This window comes from Muntiacus reevesi, chromosome 7 (genome assembly GCF_963930625.1).
Source record: "Muntiacus reevesi chromosome 7, mMunRee1.1, whole genome shotgun sequence".
Taxonomy (NCBI): Eukaryota; Metazoa; Chordata; class Mammalia; order Artiodactyla; family Cervidae; genus Muntiacus; species Muntiacus reevesi.
The window spans coordinates 78,722,345-78,746,216 of NC_089255.1; the positions used below are offsets into that span (position 1 = coordinate 78,722,345).

Here is a 23,872-nt window from a genome sequence, read left to right on the forward strand (position 1 = left end):
AGTCTAATATTCTATCATATCTACCTGTGTGATCTTGGACAAGTCACTTTGCATCTCAGATTCTCACATTTCATAATTTGTAAAACGGGGAGGACAGATACCTTCCAGTTTCAACATTCTATATTTGCTTGGGAAATGTGTGGTACAGCTTATACTCCATTATTCTTCGAAGGAGGCCCAGGCTATTTAATTACAATAGATCTTGCCATTTGCACATTTGACATCTGAGGCTTTGACTATTCCCAGAGACCCCAAAGGTCAATGAGCTGTAATAATCTTATTTTTGGAGGCGCTCTGTGAACCCGGGATACAGGAATGAGTCATGTGCTCAGTGAGTGAGATTAACATGCAGGAGGCTCGGAGGCCATAATCCTCAGGATGTGCTACAGTGGTAGTCACAAACTACCAGGATTCTTCCAGACCACAAAGATGTCAGTAGTATCCTTCTCAAATATCCTGAGTTTATTGTAACGTGGGTTTAAAGTAATCATGTACCCACCCCCACACTTCACCTACTTCACTGCTACATCTTCAATGAAGGTGACTTTAAAACTTTAGTGGTGTCACGCACAGAAGGAGAAGCTTTCATTCCCCTTTTATTGAGCTAATTTCAAACTATACTTCTCCTAACTGTTTTGATTTGTCTGTATACCTTGTATCCTCTCCACTGGAGAATAAGATCCTTGGGAGTTAAAATGCCACCTTATCTTAGTCAGTTATTTCGCTCCAGTACTGGTAATGTACCTAGGATGTAGCAGATATTTAATCAATGCCTGTTGAGTGACTGAGCACTTTTGATGCACTTAGGCACTGCGCTAAGGTGCATTTTCTGTATATAGTGCTAATCATAATCCCGAAGGATAGGTATTATTGTTCCTATCATTGCAACAAAATATCTGGGACTCAGACAGCTGAAATGACTTGTTAAAGTTACACAGCTGATGCGTGATGGATTCATACCTGTTTGTCAGACACCAGCGTTTGTTTTTCCATCCTACCATGGTGCTAAGGACACGTTTGAAGAAGTAAAGCATAAAACCAAATGAATGAATTCATGGACCTAATATTATTGATAAAGCATAGGCCTGGCTTCATTCTGAAGATTTAGAATATTATTGTGAGGGTAAAAGTGACAGGGCCACCGGGCTCGGTGGGAAAATAAAGCTACACAAAGAGAGAAGGAACAGAAAGTGAAATTGTTCCAGGCATCACACAGCTTCTGTCTGAGTCCCTTGAAGTTTTCAATTTCAGGGTTTAGACTGTTACTGCAATTAGCAGGGTCTCAGGGTAAGAGCTAGATTCTAGTTAAGATGAAGTTGAACACTGGAACTGGAAAGCAAGCATTCATGATCCAATCATGCAACTCATCTGAAAAGCCACTTTCCTTCCTAGGTTTCATGGTTTGGTCAAGAGCTTTAGAACCTTTCAGCTCTGCTTCTGGGAACCAGAAGCATCTGGAGCTTGTTAGAAATGAAGACTCTCAAGCCCTACTTTAGACCTTGGGAGTCATAATCTGCATTTTAGCAAGATGCCTGGCTGGTTTACAAGCACACCGAAATTTGAGAAACACTACTCTAGAATATCTAGATGATATTCTAAGGTCCTTTCTGGCTCCAATATTTTATGAGTTTAGATTAGTAAGCTTCATGGTAACCAAAAAACTAGCATGCCTATTAATTAGGGTGACACAGGAAATCAAGTAACCCGATACCCTCAATGGTGTCTTCTGAAGAATAGTGTTAATTCATCAATATTACTATTAATGAATTTGTTTACTGAGTACATATCATGTACAGGGAACATTACATACAATATCATGAATCATTATAATAGACCTGCTAGAGTGACATTATGATCTCCTTTTTATCAATGGGGAAAAAAAAATCTCATAAATTAATAAAATTTCCCCAATGTGGTTAAATCAGTACTAGAGCCAGAATCCTAATCCACAGAGTACTATACTTAGAACCCCTGGTTTTCCTGCTGTATCATACTGTCTCTAGCTGTAAAATTACAATTTAAAGTATCAAAAGTAGGCCTCCTTTTGTGAGAATAGATTAGCAGGTTTGGAACTCAATCTTCTGCAGTGAAGAAGGCCAAGAGGGTCGTCTAAATTCTACTGAAGTCTAAAAAAATAATGCAAAGGAAAGGATGGGAAACCTCAGAATACCTGGGCCAGCATCTCAAACGTGTAGAAGTTCATACATATTTATAACCAATATTACCCAGAAGTGATCATTCATGAGGCTCATTTACACCGAGACAGTAATCAAGCTGAAAACATACATAGGTGTGAGGAAGGTTTAGTCATATTTAGAGATCCCAGGTGCACAGCTGATTCTTAATGAGGTGAAGAAATTGGGATCCCAACTTCTGATCTCTCAAAACACTACTCTTCGGCACCCTCAGCAGATTGGTACTGACTGGGAGGAACCATGAGTCTCTCCACTTATGGCCAATGCTGAGGTCATTTAATGCCTGACAGTAACTTATCTACTGATATTGTCATAAATACGCATGAAATTTCATGGGTGTTTTCCTTGCCGTGAAGGCCTTCATTTGGATGTATAAGCATCCTCCCCAGAGCACACTGAAAGGGATAGTATTCTCTAGAAAGGCACAGGTTTTTATTAATGCTAACAAGAGATTATCCTTTCTCACAAAATGACTAAACAGAGCTCTGATAAATCAATCTGTCAATGGCTATTTCAATTCAGGGGACAGTATCCCCCTGTTGCATCTGGCTGGTGCAGGTTATGACCTACACTGAGCGCCTATGTCTATAGTTCAGAAGATCCTAGAGCTGGGAGGAACTGCAAAAAAGAGCCCACCTCGAGGCAAGGAAATTATTGCTATTCCCACTTTACAGATGAGAGCTTTCATTTCCCATTGAAAGTGTTTTTAGCAGGTTCTTGGAGCAGTTTGACACCTCCCACATCCTATATGTGTCCCTTTGGTTCCTCGCATCTTCCCCTGCTACTGCTTATTGCTTGTGGATGTGAGCAGCAATTCTGAGACAAGGTTCCCCTTTCTCATCCCCTTCCTTCTTGGCAACCCTGGAAAGTCTGGTCTCCTGGGCAGAGTCAGTCTGCTTTATTTTTTAGAGATATCCATCCGAGAACAGGACAGAACATCCAGTACAAGATGTTTCAATGCAGAGAGGCCTTAGAGTGACAGAGGCAATAGAAATGTGAGACCCACAGTGTCTAAAGGACTAAATGGGCCAGTGACCTGAGAAGTGTTTCAGGAGAACTCTGGACTGTGAAAAGAGATGACTACACAGAAGATGTATTTTTCCCCACAATTCCTAAGAGGCTTCTCCTCCACTGCTTAGCCAGATTCTGGAGCTTAGACCTGTGACTAAAGACTGGTGGCTGCTGCCCTGGGAGTTCTGCTTCTCCAATATACCTCCAGGACTCAAGCCATATTGATTCATTTCACCTAGACTGGGCAAGCCTCACACCATAAAATAAGCCTATTGATGCTTAAAGAGACTGCCAAGTTTCAATCAATTTTGCAATTTCCAAATTGAAGGAGAGGTGCCTGAAATCTGCTTATAAAATACAACTGCAATATGGTACTGGAAAAACATAAGCCAATGCCACTCACGTTCTTGAGGATGTCCAGCTTGGACTATCACTGATTCAGAATGGAAAGGACTGCCTTCAAAGCTCATGTAAGCCCTTGGCCTGAGAAGAGGAGGGAGAGACCCAAGCAGTCTCCTAGATCTTGCTTCATCACAAGAATCTCCCCAAATCTGACAGCAGAACTTCCATCATCCCACACCCCCACCGGCTATCATTTTGAGTTTCAGTGGACAAAATGTTCTTAGATCCTGTGTGCTTAGATTCTGCCATAGCATTCCTTGCCCAAAAACAATTTAAAGTGAGAAAACTGAAGGAGATTTTGGAAGCAGAACCTGGCAGGAGTGTCTGCTGATCTGGCATACCTGTGATGGAACCAAAGTTTGACATTTACACAAGTACAAGGAAAAGTTTTAAAGCATGGGGCAAGAGAGAAGGGGGCAACAAGGGATGGAGGCAGATGGACTATGGAAGGGTTACTTACACGGTTTCATCATTCTTGAACTCCAACTCCCCATATATGTCTTCAAAATCCTCACCACCACCCTTGGCGGTCCCTTCTACTGTCCTAAAGGGGACGATGACTGTGCCCCGGGCACCTGATGTCCGCAGAACCTTGACCTCCATGACACCAATGCTTTCACTGACATGAATAGTGTCACATTCAAAAGTGAAGATGCCCGCGTGGTCATCATCCAAGATGGTGACTGTGGCCACACACGGGGATACCAGGACAGCCCGAGGCAAGGGCAGACTATTGAGTACTCTGGGAGACATCCCCTCCTCGGGCTGCTCCTCCTCCATGCGAACGTTGCTCAGCCTCACAAAGAAGTGTTCATCCTCCTCAAAAATGTCATCATCGATGATGCCCACAGAGAAGTCCTTCTGGGTCTCTCCTGGCTTTAGAACCACAGTGCCCTCCGTGAACTCATAGTCAGCCCCCGCATTGGCAGAACCATCCTCTGTTTTGTAGTCCACATACAGGGTCTTGGACGTGTCCCCGCCTTTCCTCACCACTGTCAGGAGCACAGCCCCACAGTTCTCCAGGCACTGGTAAGAGCACGGGTCAAAGAAGACCTTGGAGACAAAGTCCTCCGGCTCATCAGCATGCACCTCGCTCATGCTGGAGGTCTTTTTGGCTTGTTCTGCTGCATGCTTCTTCAGGATATTGCCCGCGCCAGTCATCATACGGGTGGCTTGGATCCGGTAGAAGGCGCGGCTCTTCTGCTGATGGGAGAGAGCATAGTAGTTGGCCATCTCAACCAGCTGATCTAAGTCCTTCTCTGGGTGTTTTTGCTTCAGATCCTTGAGAATCCGTATCATCTCCCTGCGGGACTCATCCACTTCCTTTCCTTCCAGGGGCACCAGGTGCCCGTCAAGGAAGTGGGAATTCATCATTTTCCCATCCATCTCAATGCCCTTGGGGTGGTCACCCTCGGTCTCTATGATGATTCCTCGGTGTTTATCTGTGCGGTACTTCTTGTGCATGTATTTGTAGAAGAGCAGTCGCTTATCTGCCACCCAGGCCAGAAGGACACACACTGGAAAGAAGAAGAGAGTGAGGAGGCCTTCCCAAACCTGGACCACACCAGGAGAGAAGACAGCCAGGATCATATAGAGCCAGATGTAGGCAAAGATGCTCCAAGCAGCAGTGACAAAGAAGACTCGTAGGTGCTTGATCTTGCGAGTCTCTCCATCGGGGATCACATAGACACAGATACCAATGATAATGAACATATTGAAGGCTGCGCTGCCGACAATGGTAGAAGGTCCCAGATCACCAGCAATGAACCCATGACCACACACCTCAATTAAAGACAGGAGGATCTCAGGAGCAGAAGAACCCAGGGCCATAAGGGTCAGGTTGGAGACAGTTTCGTTCCAGACCCTAATGGTGGTTGTGCTGGTCTCTCCATTGGGCTTTTTGATAGTCACCTCTCTCTCTTGAGAAGTGATGACTTCAATAGATGCCATGAAGCGATCAGCAATGATGGACACCCCGAGGAACATGTATATCAGAGCCACAAAATAGACAATGACCCTGGCAATCTTGTCTCCAAGGGAAGGGTTCTCTGGGTACCAGATTGGCAGGATGACACCCTCCTTGCAGTCCGATGACCCTGTACAGGACTCATTGTTCTGCCCTGTACTGGGCACATCCCCTGAGCCGCCAGCCTCTGCCCGAAGACCATTCAGGAAGAGCACAAAGGTAATCAGCCCAAAATGGAGGAAGGCAGAGGTGAGAGGCTGCAACCTTAACCACGCCATACACAAGACTTAGCCGCCGCCTTCCACTGCAGCACCAATGGTCCTCCTGACAGGCCAGAGACCTAGAAGAGATCAGAGAGGCAGAAAAATGCATGAAGAAAAGGAGAACAGTTTGGGGGAGAATGGATACCTGTATATGTACGGCTGAGTCCCTTTGCTGTTCACCCGAAACTATCACGTTATTAATCAGCTATACCCCCAATAAAAAATTAAAAGTTTAAAAAAAAAAAAAAAGGAGGACAACAAATGGCAGGTTCCCACCAATACAAACTGATGCTTCATCTTGAGTGACATATTGTACTAACATATGGGGCAGTCTCTCACTTGGAAAAATAGATGTCACTGGGAGGCTCAAATAGCTGCTCTGTCCTCAGGACCATCTGGTAGAGTCAGTAGAAAAATGGCTTAAAATAGCTGGGAATGTTGGTAATGGAAACTTAACTGATACCCCTTTAGTCCTGCCTCCCAACCCTTTTGTTATCTGTGAGAGTCCTCAAGAATTAACTTAAAATTGGCCAAGTATAACAGGAATCTTCATCTCCACGTCTACTGTTTCTAGGGTTTTCAGCCTTCCTTACCACACTGTCATCATACTCAAGAATCTTGCAAAACGTAAGTTTACAGGAGTACACGCTGAATTGAACTGTTGTCCTCGACTACTCCCCTGCAAATGGAACACCTTGCTTTGTGTGCAGTTGAGCCCAGGTGGGAAAAACTCCTTCCCCAGATGAAAATTTAGGGAGGCAAGTTGTAATTCTGAGATTGCTTGAGAAATCAAGAGAATTGATTCTGCAGCGAATACTACCTGTCATGTAGCTCAACCGAAGCCCTGTAAGTGGTGCCCAAGGCCCAGTCCATAGCAGTCCTTAGCTCTCCAGCAAGACAGCCTTATGAAAGAGTTTAGGCATCCAGTTACGAGAAGATGAAGATCAGTCAGCCACTCTAACTTGAAACCCAGACACTGCAAGGGCCAAGTGGTAGGAAGCACTAGAAACAACATGCAAGTGACTCTAAATAAGTTTTTTTTAATCTGTAGGCAAGATTTCGGGGTGAAATTCGGCTTCCTCTTCTGACCTCAAGACACTAAAAGGTGAACATGAGTTCAGAAGAATGGAAGAAATTCAGCTGAAACTACAGTTATCTTGCTACTCATTGCCTCATTCAGACGGAAGGAGACTGCAAATAACTATTCAATACCTTAAAAAAAAACAACTTGCCCATGTTTCCACCTCTGTTACAAGCATGTAGGAGTACTGTTAGTAATGGAAGAATGCTGCTATTCTCTACATGCTCCTCCTCCTTGTCTGCTGTTTCCCATCTCAGAAAATAGCACTTCCATCCACCCGGTTTCTCAGCCTGGAAACCGCTGCCTGTTTGCAAACCTTTCTCTCTCCAGTCCAACACAGAGTCCCATCAACTTTCCTCCCCATCTCTCTCACCACCATCACAGCCCATTACTTTTCACCTGATGAATCTACTCAGTCACCTCCTCATTGAACTCACTCCAACTCTGACCTTTCTCTATTCCATCTTCTCTTATAGCCACTGTCATCTTTAAAAAAAAAAAAAACAACCTAATCCTATGCTTGTACTCCCATATTTGAAGCCTTTCGGCATTTCCCCCTCACTTTTAATATAAAGACCTGCATCCTCACCATGACCTGCTGAGCCTCGTGCAAGCTACCTTCTTCCTCGTCCCCCTCACCTCTTGCCACTGTCCCTCTGACTGCATTTCTGCAGTGATGGCCTTTACATCAGGTCCTGGCATACACCATCTCATTTTCCACCTCAGGACCTTTGCCCATAACATGACCCATGACCAGAAATATCACTTCTTCCTTGCACCCCTTCTCGTAACAATGCTTTAGCTCTCAGCTTGAAAGTCACTTTCTCACAAAACTTTCCTTCACCCTAAAATGGTCAACTCCTTTCCTTTAATTTCTTCATGGCATTTACAAAATTTTGAAATTACATATGTATTTGTGGGATTATATGATTGATGACTAACTCATCCATTGATGACAAAAAGGCAAAGACTATGTCTATTCTGCTTATCATGGTATCCTTAGTAGGTAGTTAGTAGGTGCTCAGTAAATGTTAAGTTTTGGAATAAATAAATGTGGCCCTAGGGAAGCTTGCTCACTGCTATGGACGGAATTGTACAATCCCCCTGCCAATTCCTATGTTGAAGCCCTAATCCACAATGTGACTCTATTTGGAGATAGGACTTTTAGGAGGTAATTAAGGCTAAATGAAGTCATAAGAGTGGGGTTCTAATCCAATAGGTTTGGTGGCATTTAAGAAGACAAGAGAGAGAAAAAGAAAGAGAGCGCTCCATTTTGGGAGGACATAGGGAGAAGGCAGTCATCTGCAAGCCTGGAAGAGACCCCTTTCCAGAAATCAAATTGTCAGTATTTTGATTTTGGAATCCCAGCCTCCTGACAAATTTCCATTGTTTAAACCACTCAGTCTATGGTATTTTGTTATGGCAGCCTGAGCAGACTAACACACTCAGAAATCAGCCTTCTTAAAAGTCATTCTACAGTCTGAATCGTAGCCATTTAGAAAAAAATAGATTTCGTAGACAAATCCTCACTAGATTTGAGAGGCTACGTAGGACCTCTTTCAATTGCCAAGGCTTGTACTCAAAGAGAAGTTCCCCTTGGGACACACCCTGGTGCATATGGTAATCCTGAAGGCCCTCCTCCCAAAGGGCTCAGTGGATTAACTTGGTTTCCTATTCCTCAGAAGGGGAGCCAACTGCTGAGGCCCATAATCCCCATTAGTCCAGGTGGCAGGGGTCATCCCAGCAGGTGCTTGGGGCTTTGACCTCACTCGGGGGAGAAGAGGCTATGACAACGACTGTAGAGGAGCAGAGAGGCTGGAGGTGATCGGTATCCATATTCAAAGCCTGAAAATGCCCCCATAACATGTGATGCGCACAGAGACCCTATTCATAGGTTTAGCACTCACCTACCTGGAGAATTGCGGACAGACATGGATCTTGGCTCCTTGCCTTGACCTCTGAAAACCCAACACTTTGTGATTTCTGATGAGCTCCACACAGGAGGGGACAGCAGCTGGGCCCAGCTGGAGCAGCTCTTTAATCAAGAGCCAACACGGTAACAAGCAGTGGCAGCTGCACAACCGGCTAAGCCCAGAGGGGTGGGCTAGCCACCGGTGAGGGAGGAGGCTGGCCTGCTGCAGTCAGGGGACGGGACAGTCAGATCGATGGGGGACGAGGACTCCGACTGCTCTTGCTCACTGGGACGATTAAGGAGGATCGTGGTCTTTATTCTCCTCGGTCCCAAAGACACCTATAGCAACAGGTTTTTATGGGGACTGTGCTATCACGCAGTCATAATCAGAGGCCAGTTTGGAAAGACTGTTCCCTAAGACAACAGAAGAACTGAAGGAACAAATAAAAGAAAATAAGGTAAGAAAGTGATCAGGGATTGCCTGCACCAAGTGGTTAGAACTGAAGGTGAAAAACGACCGCTGGATGCCTAGTTGCTCTTTCCAGCTCTGCCAGGAGATGGTTTCTGCCTGAGAAGTTAGAGGGAGAGGGGATGTCTCTGACGAACAAGTCAATGGTCATTTTTTGTGCCTAACTCCAGCCCCAGACACTGATTGACACAGATCCCTACTTCCTGGGTGGTTCACTGCACTCCCTTAGAGACCCAACTGATCTTTGGTGTTTCCAGAAAGCTCTTAATCAGTCCTAAGGCATACTCATGGAGGTGACCCAGCTTGAGATCCCCAGAACTGCCCAAAACAAGGAAGGTATTAATGACGGTAACTAACGCTTAAAAGCAGTTATTGTGTGCATAAAGTTCAAACCTAGTATTTCATCTTCAAACAACCCTGTTAGTTGTTGTTAGAAATCAGTACTATTTTAATCCCTATTTTACATTTTGGGAAACTGAGTCTTAGTTAAGTCATTTGAGTCATTTACTCAAAGTATAAAGCAAAGAAGTAGCAGAACCAGAGCTCACATAGAGATGACATAAAGTTGATGGTCCTAACCACTCCACCTTACTAGGATGTCCCAATTTGTTGCAGAACATCCAGGAGCCCCAGTCAGCTTCCAGTCTTCTGTGGTCTTAGAAGCAATCTTGCTGTCCTACGTACTCTCACAGGAGAACCAACCATTTGGTTGAGTTGACTGCTCCCCAGGTTTCCTGAAGGCGTCCTGATTGGCCAAGGCTGTCTCCCACCCAAATATTCTCCTTCCTATCAGTTCAGTTTGACAAACATTAACAAGCGCCTATGATTTGCCAGGCCTGTCCTAGAGGCCGCTGGACAAAATAAAATATGATACGGGGTTTTCCCTCCAAGGCGCCACGAAGCAGGGGTGGAGAGCTGCACACACAGGCATTTCTACTATCATCGGTGAGGGTGTGGGCCAAAGGCAGCCGAACACAAGCAGGGCACTGAGCCAACTTGGGGATGCAGGGAGGCGTTCTGAAGGAGGCGATCCCTGAAATGAGGCTTCAAGCATGAGTGCACTTTAGTTAAAAAAAGAAGAAGAAAGAAGGAGAAAAAAAGAAAATGGGAAGGGCATCTGAGTCAAAGAGAACAGCCCAAGCAAAGACATGGGGCAGGAAAGCCCTCTGTGTACATAGGATTACAGGCAAATCAGTGTGAGGCAGGAGGGACAGAAGATGAGGCTGGACACAGAGGGAGGACCCAATTCATGGCAAGTCTTATATGCCAGGCTGAGAAGATGGGATTTTATCCTAACGGCAGTGAAAAGCCAATGATAGGATTTTGAACAGGAGAATGACATGGTCTGATCTGTATTCCAGAAAAACCAATTTGGCTAGATGGGTTTTTAGGGTGGCTGTAAGAGGGACAAAACCAAAGCAGGAAGATCAGTCAGAAATCTATTGGAAATAGAACAGATACAGATAAAGAGGGTGGGCCTAGCGTACATTCTGCATATGATGACTCTCTGACCCCTCGGCTCAGCCCTCGGCCTCTCATTTTTTTCCTGGGTTATTTTCCTAAAGCCCCCGGGGCCATCTGCAAGGTGTCTGTGTCCTCAGCAGTGGCTCCTGACATCTTTTAATATCACTGGCAAATTTAATTAAAGTCACTGTTCCTCTGCTCTTCCAGATCATTAATAAAACAGAGCCACCAGGCCAGACTGAGCACATTCTCCCTCTTGCTATGCCCTCCACTTTCTCCAATGGGAACACTGCTCCGGGTCTGTCACCAGCCTGGGTAGACGCGTCCTGCTCTGCTTCTAAATCTGGGCCCCTACACAGACGTCACGGCCAATTTACATTAAAGTTTTAGGTGCAGCCAGGCTGCACTGGATCTGAAGTGTCACCCGAGTCCAAGAACACTGCATCTTCTCCTGTACTTCCTCTGCCTGTAGGGGTTAAGAGTCTGCAGAGTCCTCTCCATGGTAAAGCTCTCCCAGAAACACAGGAACTAAATTCCCGGCACTCAAGTAGGAAAGATGTGACCTCGGCTACCTAGGTAGTTTGACTGCAACAATCGGAACTTGGATCCAAGGAGGAAAATGCAAGGATGCTGCTTTTTGTCCGTTATGATCGCTTTGAATATTCCAAGTGAAAAAGTTTGTATTATCATCACGCCCATTTTGAAAGTGAAAGTGTTAGTTGCTCAGTCATGTCTGACTCTTTGCGACCCCATGGACTGTAGCCCACTAGGCTTCTCTGTCCATTGGATTCTCCAAGCAAGATTACTGGAATGGATAGCCATTCCCTTCTCCAGGGGATAAGCAAATTTGAATTTACAAAGGTTAAAGAATTTGCCCAAGTCACTGGAAGTAGATAAATAAGCTCTTGAATTCTGCCAGTCTGACTCTAGAGCACCTGGCATTAACCCTAGGTAGATGCCTTGAGTTTGGGCAGTCCTTTGAAAAGCAAAGGGCCTGGGGAAGGGAGGGTGAGTTTTTCTGGATATGGAGCCCTCACTATGAACTTAGAGATGCTACATACTCCAAGGCAGCCTGAAATAGTAGAAGAGCCCCAAATCTGAAAGCAGGAGGCAAGAACTTTCTTCCTAGCTCTGCCTCAACAGTTATGAGACTTCAAAGAGTCAGAGAACTCTTACGGCATCAGCTTCCTCATGCAGAAAAATCCTGTTGGGTTGGATAATCTCCACAGTTGCTTTGAGTCAAAAATGCTTTGATGGCAGGCAGGTGCATCTCTCACAACAGGCAAAGAAGTGAAGGCACACATTTCAGTTAGGTTGGCCCAGAGCAGTGTGAGAGTCAGTCACTCCCCAGAAGACGTCAGAAGAGAAGAAATTAAGGGAGGGTGGTAGGAAAAGGGGGCCCCAAAAGGTAAGGAGAGCCTACAATCTGGATTTACCAAAAGCACCTTGGATCAAACTCATTTTTTAAACAACTGCTCTTTGAATGCCCATTTTGGACCAAGCACTGTGCTAGTGACTGAGCATATACCCATGAAAGTACTATTTTCTTCTAATGAAGGATAGAGACAAACAAGGAATTATGGGCATGACACTATGATGATGTCATGGGAAGTTACTCTTTTTCTTGTTCTGCTCTAAGCTCTCAAGTTGGTCACTGCACAGCTAGCTGCCTCTAACCTTATGGACAGTGGCTGCAATATATCGTGGTTTTATAATATTGAGGACCTTGCAGTAGTATGCATGGTTGATATTCTATGATTCTTGCTTCTCTGTTCCCATTCAATTGTCACATTTTGCCTTCCTCAAAGACTCCAAACCCTTAAGGGCATCCAAGTCATATGATAACTTCATAAAACCCAGCTGGCCTTCTCCTAGGCACTGCCACACACAAAAAGGAAGCACCAGCAAGCCTCAATCTCCTCATGCTGTATATAAATAAAGGACTTTAAAATGATAACAACAATCCTATCTCTTCATTGAGTATTCTTTACTCTATGGCTGGCACTGCATCAGGCATTTCTATAGCTTCTGTTTAAGACCTAATGACCCCACAATGATTTAGGTAGTGTTAACTGGGAAAGTTGAGGGCTGAAAAATTGATGCTTTCGAACTATGGTGATGGAGAAGACTCTTGAGAGTCCCTTGGACTGCAAGGAGATCCAACCAGTCCATCCTAAAGGAGATAAGCCCTGGGTGTTCACTGGAAGGACTGATGTTGAAACTGAAACTCCAATACTTTGGCCCACCTCATGCGAAGAGTTGACTCATTGGAAAAGACCCTGAGGCTGGGAGGGATTGGGGGCAGAAGGAGAAGGGGACGACAGAGGATGAGATGGCTGGATGGCATCACCGACTCAGGGGCCATGAGTTTGAGTAAACCCCAGGAGTTTGTAATGGACAGGGAGGCCTGGCGTGCTGCGATTCATGGAGTCGCAAAGAGTCGGACACGACTGAGCAACTGAACTGAACTGAACTGAACTGTTTTAGAGATGAGGAGACTAGGGCCCAAAGATTATCAATTTACCCAGGTCCACTAGCTGAGTAGCACAGCTGAGCTATGAAACTTGGTGTGTCAAATGCCAGAGTCTAAAAGTGAAGATGGAAAAACAGGGTAGGAATCTGGAGCCCTTAGGTCAAAAACCTACAGCCCTGGTAACCTCTATCTCCTCTGGGAAGCCTTCCCTGATAATACTCTCTTCCTCCACCTTCCAACTGAGTCATTTTCTCCCCTGTGTTCCTCTAACCCTTTGATGACCATTAAAGCACTTGTCACACATCATCACATTAACCTGGGCTGATCTGTCTGCATGTCCATCTCCTACACCTTAGAGAAACTCCCTGAGGGATTCCCCCTCAATATAGGGACTTTTCTTTTTTAGCAAATTATCACACTCAGTTCAGAGGGCTAAGAGGTTGGATCTGATCTCTAATATCCTCTCTACCTCCAAAATTCTATGATTCCAAGGCTTGTTGATTCTACTCAAAGGTTTACCACACTCTCTAGAGGCCAGAGGATTTTGCCCTCTATGAGTCCTTGACAGATCTGGAGAATCACAAACCATGCAAGGGGACCAGAGGGGAAGGAAGAAAGAAAGGGCCTTGCTCACCTAATTTAAGTTCTGCTTCTCCAGCTGCTGGATCTACATCTGCACGTAAGTCATCCTCCACATTGGAGGCAATAATGGAACCAGGATCACAAGCTAAAGAGGGCTGCACATTAGAATAACTTCGGACCTCTAAAACAAACAGATATTTGAATCCTACTCCAGACCTAAGTTCTGGACTCTCTGGGAGTGAAGTCTCAATATTTAGACTTTTTAAAAGTTCCTTAGTTGATTTACAGGTATAGTCAAGGTTGAGAATCCTGGGAGAGAATAAAAGAAACACAGACTGACAAAGAAAGACATTTGTATCTCAGGGATTCCAACCATTAGGGACTTTCTCTGGACCAAAAGGACTCTTCGTGCATCATGAGTTGACTCATAAGTGAGTGTACCACAAAGTCTTTCTATACACTAGATAAAACATCCACCCTCCTGGACTCTGACTTCTTTTCATACCCTACCAATGGCAAAGAGCATCAACTCCCTACCCATATAAGTAGATTTTCCCATTGTCTCTCCCTAAACCTGCTGTTAACTTAATTTACACTTTTACTGAAGAAACAGAAAAGACCCAGAGTCCCCTTATCTACACAGGAAAATGATGCTACTCATCCCATTTTCAGCAAGACATGTTTCTAAGTATTTTCCTTTTCAAGGATGGTAGCTTATGTTGACTTCTCCATGTTTTTCCTCATGCCATCTTTGTTTGCTCACTGATTCATTTGTTCATGTATACATGCATGCACTTATATGAAACTCAGTCCATGTGGTACAGGTCAACTTTCACTGAATCAGATGAGAAGGTACCCAACTCATTTTTTGGCACATTCAAAAAAAATTAGAATAAAAGTTCCTAGAGGGTAGCAATTTTTATCTGTTTGGTATTTCTGTATCCCTGCCATCTATATCAGTGCCTGGCATAGAGTGGGAGCTCAGTATATACTTAGTGAATGAATAGATCTATGAATAAATGTGCAAAAATAGAAGGCATAATAGCCAGTGATTTCTCCCACTCTTGGCAGTGTTCAAATGGAGCATCCCATCTGTCAGGGATGCTGTGAGCAAGGTTTTTCCAATTTGAGTTATATGAACAAAAATGTAATCCCCCCTGAGGAGCACACACTTCACTGGAGAACAGTGACAGAAAACCAAATTACCGAAAAAAAAAAATAAAAGTCCTAGATTTGGAAGCATGTGAAATGTGCCAAGACAGTACAGAGGAAGGAAGATCAAGAGTTGCCTGGGACCATCAGGGTCACTTCATGGACCAGGCAACTCTGGATCTAGGATTTGAAGAATGAACATGAGTTAACTGGGTCAAAGCCACTGCACCTCAAATAAAGGTAAGGAAAGCCGTGCTAAAGAGCAGGTCAACCTCAACAAGCAATGTCTGTTTAAAGAAAGGTGAGCAGCGTGTCTGAAGGACAGGGCATTTGAGAGAACTGAGAGAAGCTGCAGTGATCAGTGAGGAATAGTTTGTGAAAGGCCTTGTATGCCTGGTCAAGGAATTTGGTCATTACTTTGGTGGTAATAAGGAAGTACTGAAAGTCTTTTAATCACAGGAGGGACAGGATCATTGTTTTTCCTTTCAATGGAGACCTAGACTGACAAAACAATGCAGAAACTAGATCTGTGAATGAAGGTGGGACAAGACTAGGGGCAGAAAGACCAGTTCAGAGACTCTCAAAGTATTTGAGTGAGACGTGATCAGAACCTGAACACAGGCAATGAGAGCAGGCCTGCTGAGGGAAGGCAGGGGTTTAGAGCGTTTTCAAAAGTATTGAATCTATCAATACGTGTGTGTGTGTGTGTGTGTGCACGCGTGCGTGCGCACACTCATTGTGTCCAACTCTTTGTGACCCCATGGACTGTAGCCCACTAGGCTACTCTGTCCATGGAATTTTCCAGGCAAGAATACCAGAGCAGGTTGTCATTTCCTACTCCAAGGGATCTTTCCAACCCAGAGATCGAACCCAGGTGTTTTGCGTCTCTTACATTGGCAGGCGGGTTCTTTACCACTGTGCCACCTGGAAGCCCAGAATCAAAACAGTCTGGACTATTGAGCCAACAAATGGTTACTACCTTGACAAGACTGAGTAGCATTCGAGTCCTTTGTGGAGCTCTAGGGCCTTGTTCCCAAGAGTCCAGAATTCTCCTGGCCCCATCTGTCTCACAGTCACAGACTCCCTAAAGCTATACAGCTATCTAAGTCTGACCAATTTGTGTCAAATTTTCCAGCTCCCATTTCTTCAGTCCTGGAGATCCTTAAAGGAGAAACCCTGCAGGACCACTGGGATGATGACAGTGCCTGATGTGGTGTGGTCCCACCTGTGTCTCTTCATCCCTCTTTCACTGTCAGAATCTTCTGTTTTCAGCTGGTCTGCAGAATCTTGGATGTGTTCTCAAGTTTGTTGGGCGCCAACTGTATGTCACACTCTTTCCCACCTACTGAAGGTTCAATATTATATCTTTTACCTGGACTACTGCAAAGCTGCCAATCCTGCCACATCTGTTACAGTCTACGCTCGAGAAAAACAGCAACTACCATCTTTTAAAAATGTAAATCAGATACAGTTAAGTCCCCCACATACAAATGAGTTCCTTTCCAAGAGTGCATTTGTAAGTTCAATTTGTTCCTAAGTCCAATAAAGTTAGTCTAAGTACCCAACAAACACAACTGGCTGTATAGTACTATACTGCAATAGGTTTATAATACTTTTCACACAAATAATTCATAAAAAAAAAAAAACAAGCAACACAAAAACCAAACATTTAAAATCTTACAGTACAGTACCTTGAAAAGTACATGAGTACAGTACAAAAGCTGGCATACAGGGGCTGGTGTCAAGCGAACAGGCAAGAAGAATTACTGACTGGAGGAGGGTGAAGAGGTGGGAGATGGTAGAGCTGAAGGATCCTCAGCTATAGGAGATGCAGGGCAAGCTGCAATTTCACTCATGCCTAATGTTGACGGAATGCACGTTCGCATCTTTGGAAGCTCGCAACTTGATCCTGCTTGCAGGATCTCAGTTCCCTGACCAGGGATCGAATCGTGCCCCCTGCAGTGGAAGTACAGAGTCTTAACCACTGGACCATCAGGGAATTCCCACTCTTTTCTTCAGAGCACCCACACTGGCTGGAATAATTGCTTTTCTATCTGTTCACTGGTTTATCATAGAAAATAAACTCCATGGGAGCAGACAACTTGATCTTTTTTCTCACCATGATATTCTCAGGCTCCTTGACTGCAGCCTGGCAGAGTGAATGTCAGCATTTGTTGAAGAGATCAGTGCTCACTCTGCAGGACTAAGCATTTTTGGAAAGATGCACCTGTGAAAGGAGATGTCAAGCTTCTGGGAAGCCTTGGGGTAGAGAGGTAAATGGTTAAAACCAATGATCTCAGAGAACCAGCAGTTCTGTTCATTTGAAAGCACCAATAGGACCACAAGTATTTGGAAGGCTGTTGGGAGACTGTTTCTAAACGTATTTCATTCTATCTACCTTAGTCCTCTCATGGGCACCTTACTTCTCCTCCAGGGTGTGTAGCCTCATAATAGCCAATACTCATAGCACACTATTCCCTCAACAAATATCAAGTGATAGTATGTACCAACAGTTGACAAAGGCCTTCTTGCTCCCATTCAGTCCTCACGAGGATGTTCATAATGATGAAGAAACAGAGCCTCAGTTAGCTGCCTAGAGTTTCCAAACCAAGAAATAACAGAGTCAGAACCAAACCTTGGTCCTCCAGCTTTCAGGGGGTCTCCCTCCACCAAGCTGGAAAAGCATCACGTCAGCAAAGACCAAGAGACAACATTCTCTATTACTGAAAGGAAATAAGGGCTGGGCCAGGGGCATGAGAAGCCCAGAGCAGCCTGAGGGGGTATCATTCCCACCTTTCAGTGTTCCCAGAAAAAACGACTTGGGTTCTATCTTTTGGAATTATCCACAGAGAGAGGGCTGACATCCCTCTGGCCTACTGCCTACCCATGAAGGGAAAGCTGGTCATAAAAGCTGGTACTTCTATGTACCTTTTCCTCAGCTCATTCTCCAGGAGACTGATCTAGTTTTTAATACCATTTAGTTCTCTTAATTTTTAAATGTTAAAATATGGGATTAAATCATATCACTGCCCAAAGGAAGAGCAAATGGACTCAGGTAAGCACTCAGAGTTCTCCCTCTGATACATGACTGGGAAAGTCTCTTCTACACTCAAGTCCAGGGATGTTCTGGGCCCTTCTTTCACAAGAGGGCACTAGGAGCAGACTCCTAGGGCTTCCAGCTGGATCTGCTGGAAGGACAGCAGTTGTGATCTCTCTCTATCTGACCAGGAATCGAACCCACTGCCCCCTGCAATGGAAAGGAGGAGTCTTAACCACTGGACCATCAGGGAAGTCCTGTTCTTCCTCTACTTTAGAGCACACACACTGGCTGGTCATTAACGATTCCCCTCGAAGTTGACTCCCCCATTAGTTCCTCCTGAGGGTCTGGAAGGCACAGACTCAAGATGATTCTTCCTGAATCCTAGGGGAGAGAGTACAGTGATAAGGTAGAGAGTAAGCAGAATCTTTGGAAAGCCACTGGGCAAACGGATTCCAGGTAGATTCTCAACAGAGTCTCAGTTCAGTTCAGCTCAGTCGCTCAGTCATGTCTGACTCTTTTCGACTCCATGAATCTCAGCATGCCAGGCCTCCCTGTCCATCACCAACTCCTGGAGTTTACTCAAACTCATGCCCATCGAGTCAGTGATGCCATCCAGCCATCTCATCCTCTGTCGTCCCCTCCTCCTCCTGCCCCCAATCCCTCCCAGGATCAGGGTCTTTTCCAATGAGTCAACTCTTCGAATGAGGTGGCCAAAGCATTAGAGTTTCAGCTTCAGCATCAGTCCTTCCAATGAACACCCAGGACTGATCTCCTTTAGGATGGACTGGTTGGATCTCCTTGCAGTCCAAGGGACTCTGAAGAGTCTTCTCCAACACCACAGTTCAAAAGCATCAAATCTTTGGCACTCAGCTTTCTTCACAGTCCAACTCTCACATCCATACATGACCACTGGAAAAACCATAGCCTTGACTAGACAGAATCTACATGGATCCAAATACATCCTTTCTGGATGGAAAAGGAAAAGCAGAAGCATAGTACTTGAGACTGAACTGTCTGGAGCATTTGGGGGCCAAGCATGACTAGTAGTCATTCTGAGAATGCCCTGGAGGGTCGCAGTGGGAAGGGACTCCACACAGGAGGGCCAACCTCAGGCCACCAGGGCCCTCAACCAGCTCAGGATGCCTTGTAGCCCAGACAGCCAGATAGTTGGGCTGGCTGCTCATCTCACCTCTAGAGACCCAATGTAATAACAGACACACTGGAGGCTTCAAATTGCAGCTGGAAAGCTCTGAAACAAAAGATGTGATCAGCACGAATAATATCCTTAGGAGGAGGTGATCTATAAGCTGTGGAACCAGACCCACAGAACCCAGAATTGTCAGGGAAGTAGATTAAAAGTCAACACATCCAACATAGCCTTTTTTAAGGGTAAGGAATGTGAGGCCCAGAAAGCAGCAATGGGTTTTGCCTATAGCTGTCCGAAGAGATAGTAACTAAAATATACTGTTCTTGCCACTTGTTCAATGCATCTTCTGTGATGCCACATTGCCTGTTTCTGGGTTGATTCTTTTATTCCTTCGCTGGCTCCTTTAATGATAAATAGGACAGATTCTCTTTCTTGATCTTAGTCCACCTGCCTCAAGAGTGAGGTAGGTTATTCACTTTTCATTGAACAGCCACTGTGTTTCAGGTACTATACAATAAGAAGTGGGAGAGAGAGAAAGGACTTGGTCCAGGAAAGAAGGTAAGTCTCAAGATGAAAAATATATATATTTTTTAGTAATAAAAAAATCTGCATTTCCATAAATATAAGGGACTTGTGAAAAACAGATGCTGCATTATCAAAATTCAAAATAAGAGACTGTTTCTTCACAGACTTCCCATCAGAAAGAGGCATTTGAACTGAAGAACAGGTAGGATTCTAAGGGAAGGGCAAACTGTGAACAAAGGCACAGAAGAAAGGACAAGCATACTTAGGTGCCCACATGGGAATTGTAAGAAGTGAGACCAGAGTGGAGTGATGAAACAGGCCATGGAGGACCCTGAATATCAGGAGTTGGACTGCTGCAAAAAGTGAGAGGCCCTTCGAGGTTTTTGTGTGGGAAAATGACAAGTCTAGATTGGTGTTTTAGGAGGGCAATCTTAAAACAGTCACTAAAATGAATTGAAGGACTGGAAGAATGAAGTTGGGAAGATGTTAGAAAGTTATCGTTTATAGTATCATCATAATAATATAGCTTAGAAAGTTATTTTTTTACAGGTACCGTAAGGATTGAGTGGGAAAAATCAATGTTGGGCACTTTGCAATAGAGTAGGTTGACTCTGTTGCAAACATACCAATATTGGCTGCTATAATAATAATTTCTATTATAATTATCATTATTATTATGTAAGAGGTTGTCAAATCCATACTGAGGTAGTGGTAGTAGGGATAGAGAAGAGAGGAATGGACTGAACAGATGTAAGCAACACAATAGTCCCCCTTTATCTGTGTGGGATAAATTCTTAAGACCCCCAAGTGGATGTCTAAAACTGTAAATAGTACTTAACTCTATGTATACTATGTTTTTTTCCTGTATATACACATTTACAGTTAAATTTCCAAATTAGGCCCAGAAAGATTGAAGGAGGAAGGAGAAGGAGGCAACAGAGGATGAGATGGTTGGATGGCATCACCGACTCAATGGATATGTTTGAGTAAACTCTGGGAGTTGGTGATGGACAGGGAGGCCTGGCATGCTGCAATTCATGGGGTCGCAAAGAGTTGGACACAACTGAGCGACCAAACTGAACAGAACTGAAATAGGTGAGCAACAATAACTAATAATAAAATAAAACAATTAAAACAATATGCTGTAATAAAAGTTGTGTGATTGTATTCTCTTTCATTCTCTCACTCAGAATATCTTATGGTGGTGGTGGTTTAGTCGCTAAGTCATATTGCACTCTTGCGATCCCATGGACTGTAGCCTGCCAGGCTCCTCTGTCCATGGGATTTCCCAGGCAAGAATACTGGAGTGGGTTGCCATTTCCTTCTCCAGTGGATCTTCCCAATCCAGGGATTGAACCCAGGTCTCCTGCACTGCAGGCAGATTCTTTACTGACTGAACTACCAGGGAAGCCCCCAGAATATCTTATCGTACAAATTTAATGCCTTTTTCCATCTTAACGGAGCACTTTATCACACACAGTGGCTGTAACTTTTGCAGCCTGAGGTGCGACAGCAAACCTGTGGGAGAAAACTGGGAGGGAGGAGAGGATCTTGGAGACGAAGTGAAAGAGGGCCCACCTAGAGAGCTAGAGAAACCTGGAGAGTTCTGTGTGATAGAGGTCAAGAGGGGAAAGTTTCAAGGAGCTAATGAGCAATCTTTTCTGATGGGGATTGGGGGAAATCAGGAATAAGTTATTATATTTGGGGGAATGAGAAGTCCTTGTGTGAGTGAGAGTTGGGCAGAAGGTAGGAAAAAATAAGAAAGCAAGGGACTAAGTGAATGAATGAGTGATGGGGAAATAGAAACAGATGTCTACTCTAAAATTTCAAGAGTGTGTGGAAAGCAAGATGAGGACAGAAAATGACAGGGGAGGAAGTGAACAAAGGGATAGTCTTGCCAGGACGTTGAGCATGCTTACAATTAGATGGAGGGGATTCAATGCTCAAAAAGAAAGAGCTCAGGGCAAGCTGATGAAGGCAGGGCAGGAGGGACATTGGGCAGGAAGGGAAGGGAGAGCTTTTTTAAATTGAGAGATCAGTGACAAGTAAGGATGGAGAACAAAGTTGGGAGATCAGGGTGCAAAGGAAGAGTGTGCAAGCTCACACTATTTGGTTCATTCTCTAGGATGAACAAAGTGGTGTGTGACCTGGACATCCTCTCCTCTCAAGTGATTTGGAAATTGCCATTTGAAAATCCCAGGCAGGAATACAGTTTCCAGACCCACTTCCGGATCCAGTCCCCACATGACCCAGTGTTCCTGTACACAACCAGGATAGCACTATTTGTCATTCAGGCATCAAGGCAGTAAATGCTACCTGACCATTCCAAAAGCTGTTTTCTTAGTAGACATGACCCTGTATGCCCATCTAAACACATTTGATTCAGAATTGGCCTCTATTTACTTTTCATATTATAAAAAATGTACAAACAAGTATACTATCAAGGGTGAAACAGATCACCAGCCCAGGTTGGATGCATGAGACAAGTGCTCAGGGCTGGTGCACTGGGAAGACCCAGAGGGATGGGATAGGGAGGGAGGTGGGAGGGGGGATCGGGATGGGGAACACATGTAAATCCATGACTGATTCATGTCAATGTATGGCAAAAATCACTACAATATTGTAAAGTAATTAGCCCCCAACTAATAAAAATAAATGAAAATAATAAAAAATAAAATAAATTTAAAAAATAAAAAATGTACATATACATGTGATTCTTCCTATCTAGATGTCTTGTTCAATAGTCTCTATGGATCACAATCCTTCTTACCCCTCACCTTCCCGCTCAAGACCTTCCCCAGGCCCCAGAGATCTCAGATCTTTAGGGGTCCACCTTGCTGAGCAGCTCAGCTGATTGGGAAGAGTGTCTTAGACATGCTGGAGTCATTTTTCCTTTCCCTTGAGGCAGTCTACCCAGCGTTGGGTTTAGAGTGCCCATCCAAAAAGCAGAGACAACTGAACCAAATCAATCTTATTAAAGAAAATTGGGAAATTTCTTCCTAGAAGGATAGCTCTGGTTTGTATGCTAAAACAGAAAGAGGAACCCTCTAACCCTCCTTCACAGGCCAGCAGGATGACAATGCACAAGGGTTCCACAACAGTCCCCTACTCCCTCTCGAGACATTCTGGTCTTGATGCACTACGAGACAAGTGCTCGGGCCTGGTGCACTGGGAAGACCCAGAGGAATTGGGTGGAGAGGGAGATGGGAGGGGGGATCTGGATGGGGAATACGTGTAACTCCATGGCTGATTCATGTCAATGTATGATAAAACCCACTGCAATGTTGTGAAGTAATTAGCCTCCAACTAATAAAAATAAATGGAAAAAAAAACAAAACGCAAATCTGACCATGCACTTCAGTACTGAAAACCTTCCCAAGTCCCCACTGGAAACTCAGTGGAAAACCTTAGCATGAAGTACAAGTCCTTCAAGATCTGGCCCCTAGAACTTCTCTAAAATCATCTCTGAATTTTACCCTCAGTCTTCAGTCATTTGAAAGAGCTCTTACACTTTAGGCCTTTGCATACTGATCCCTTCAGGGCTTCCCTGACCACTCAGCAATAAAGAATCTGCCTGCAATGCAGGAGACTGATGCAGGTTCGATCTCTGGGTGGGGAAGATCCTCTGGAGTAGGAAATGGTAACCCACTCCAGTATTCTGTCCTCGGAAATCCCATGCACAGAGCCTGGTGGGCTACAGTCCATGGGGTTTCAGAGAGTTGGACATGATTCAACACAGCACAGCACATACTGATCCTTTCACTCAAAGAACCTTCTCTCCCACCTTTCCCCTCCTTACTTTCACCAAAGCCAGCTCCTCCCTAGCCTGTCTTTCTGGGATCAGCTATCCCTAGAAGTTCTCCTTAAGACACCCTAGAGACGTGATCTTCCTACATTTTCACTGCACCTGGGATGCAGCCTTCACAGAGAGGAATCAGTTTAAATGGTAATTGTGTGTTCACTAGTTGGTTATCCCTGCTGGGATGAGTGTGTGTTTATGAGGAAAGGAAACATTCTATTTTATTTGCCTCTGTACCCAGCAAATACTTGGCCAAGGGGATTGTTGAATATTTATTGAATAAATAACTGATTGATTGAATCAATGAAGGCTTTCTTTTTTGGAGTCAAATGTATTTCTGAAACTCATCAAATGTTTGAGTTTCCAAGCAAAGCAACCAGGCTTGAGTGCA

The 23,872-nt window shown here is 44.5% G+C and overlaps 1 protein-coding gene across 7 annotated transcripts in view; it reads right to left on the minus strand.

Annotated features, from left to right (window-relative positions):
• Positions 1–23,872, minus strand: part of SLC8A3 (solute carrier family 8 member A3) — a 158,939-nt gene that overhangs the window by 131,678 nt on the left and 3,389 nt on the right. For 6 of the 7 annotated variants that reach the window (XM_065941538.1, XM_065941536.1, XM_065941534.1 and 3 more), the window contains exon 2: positions 4,069–5,914. In XM_065941538.1, the coding sequence (XP_065797610.1) occupies positions 4,069–5,852 (1,784 nt within the window). In that variant the 5' untranslated portion in view covers positions 5,853–5,914. Of the gene's footprint in view, positions 1–4,068; positions 5,915–17,089; positions 17,180–23,872 lie in introns of those variants that run through there. The other variant, XM_065941533.1, reaches the window with a different exon arrangement.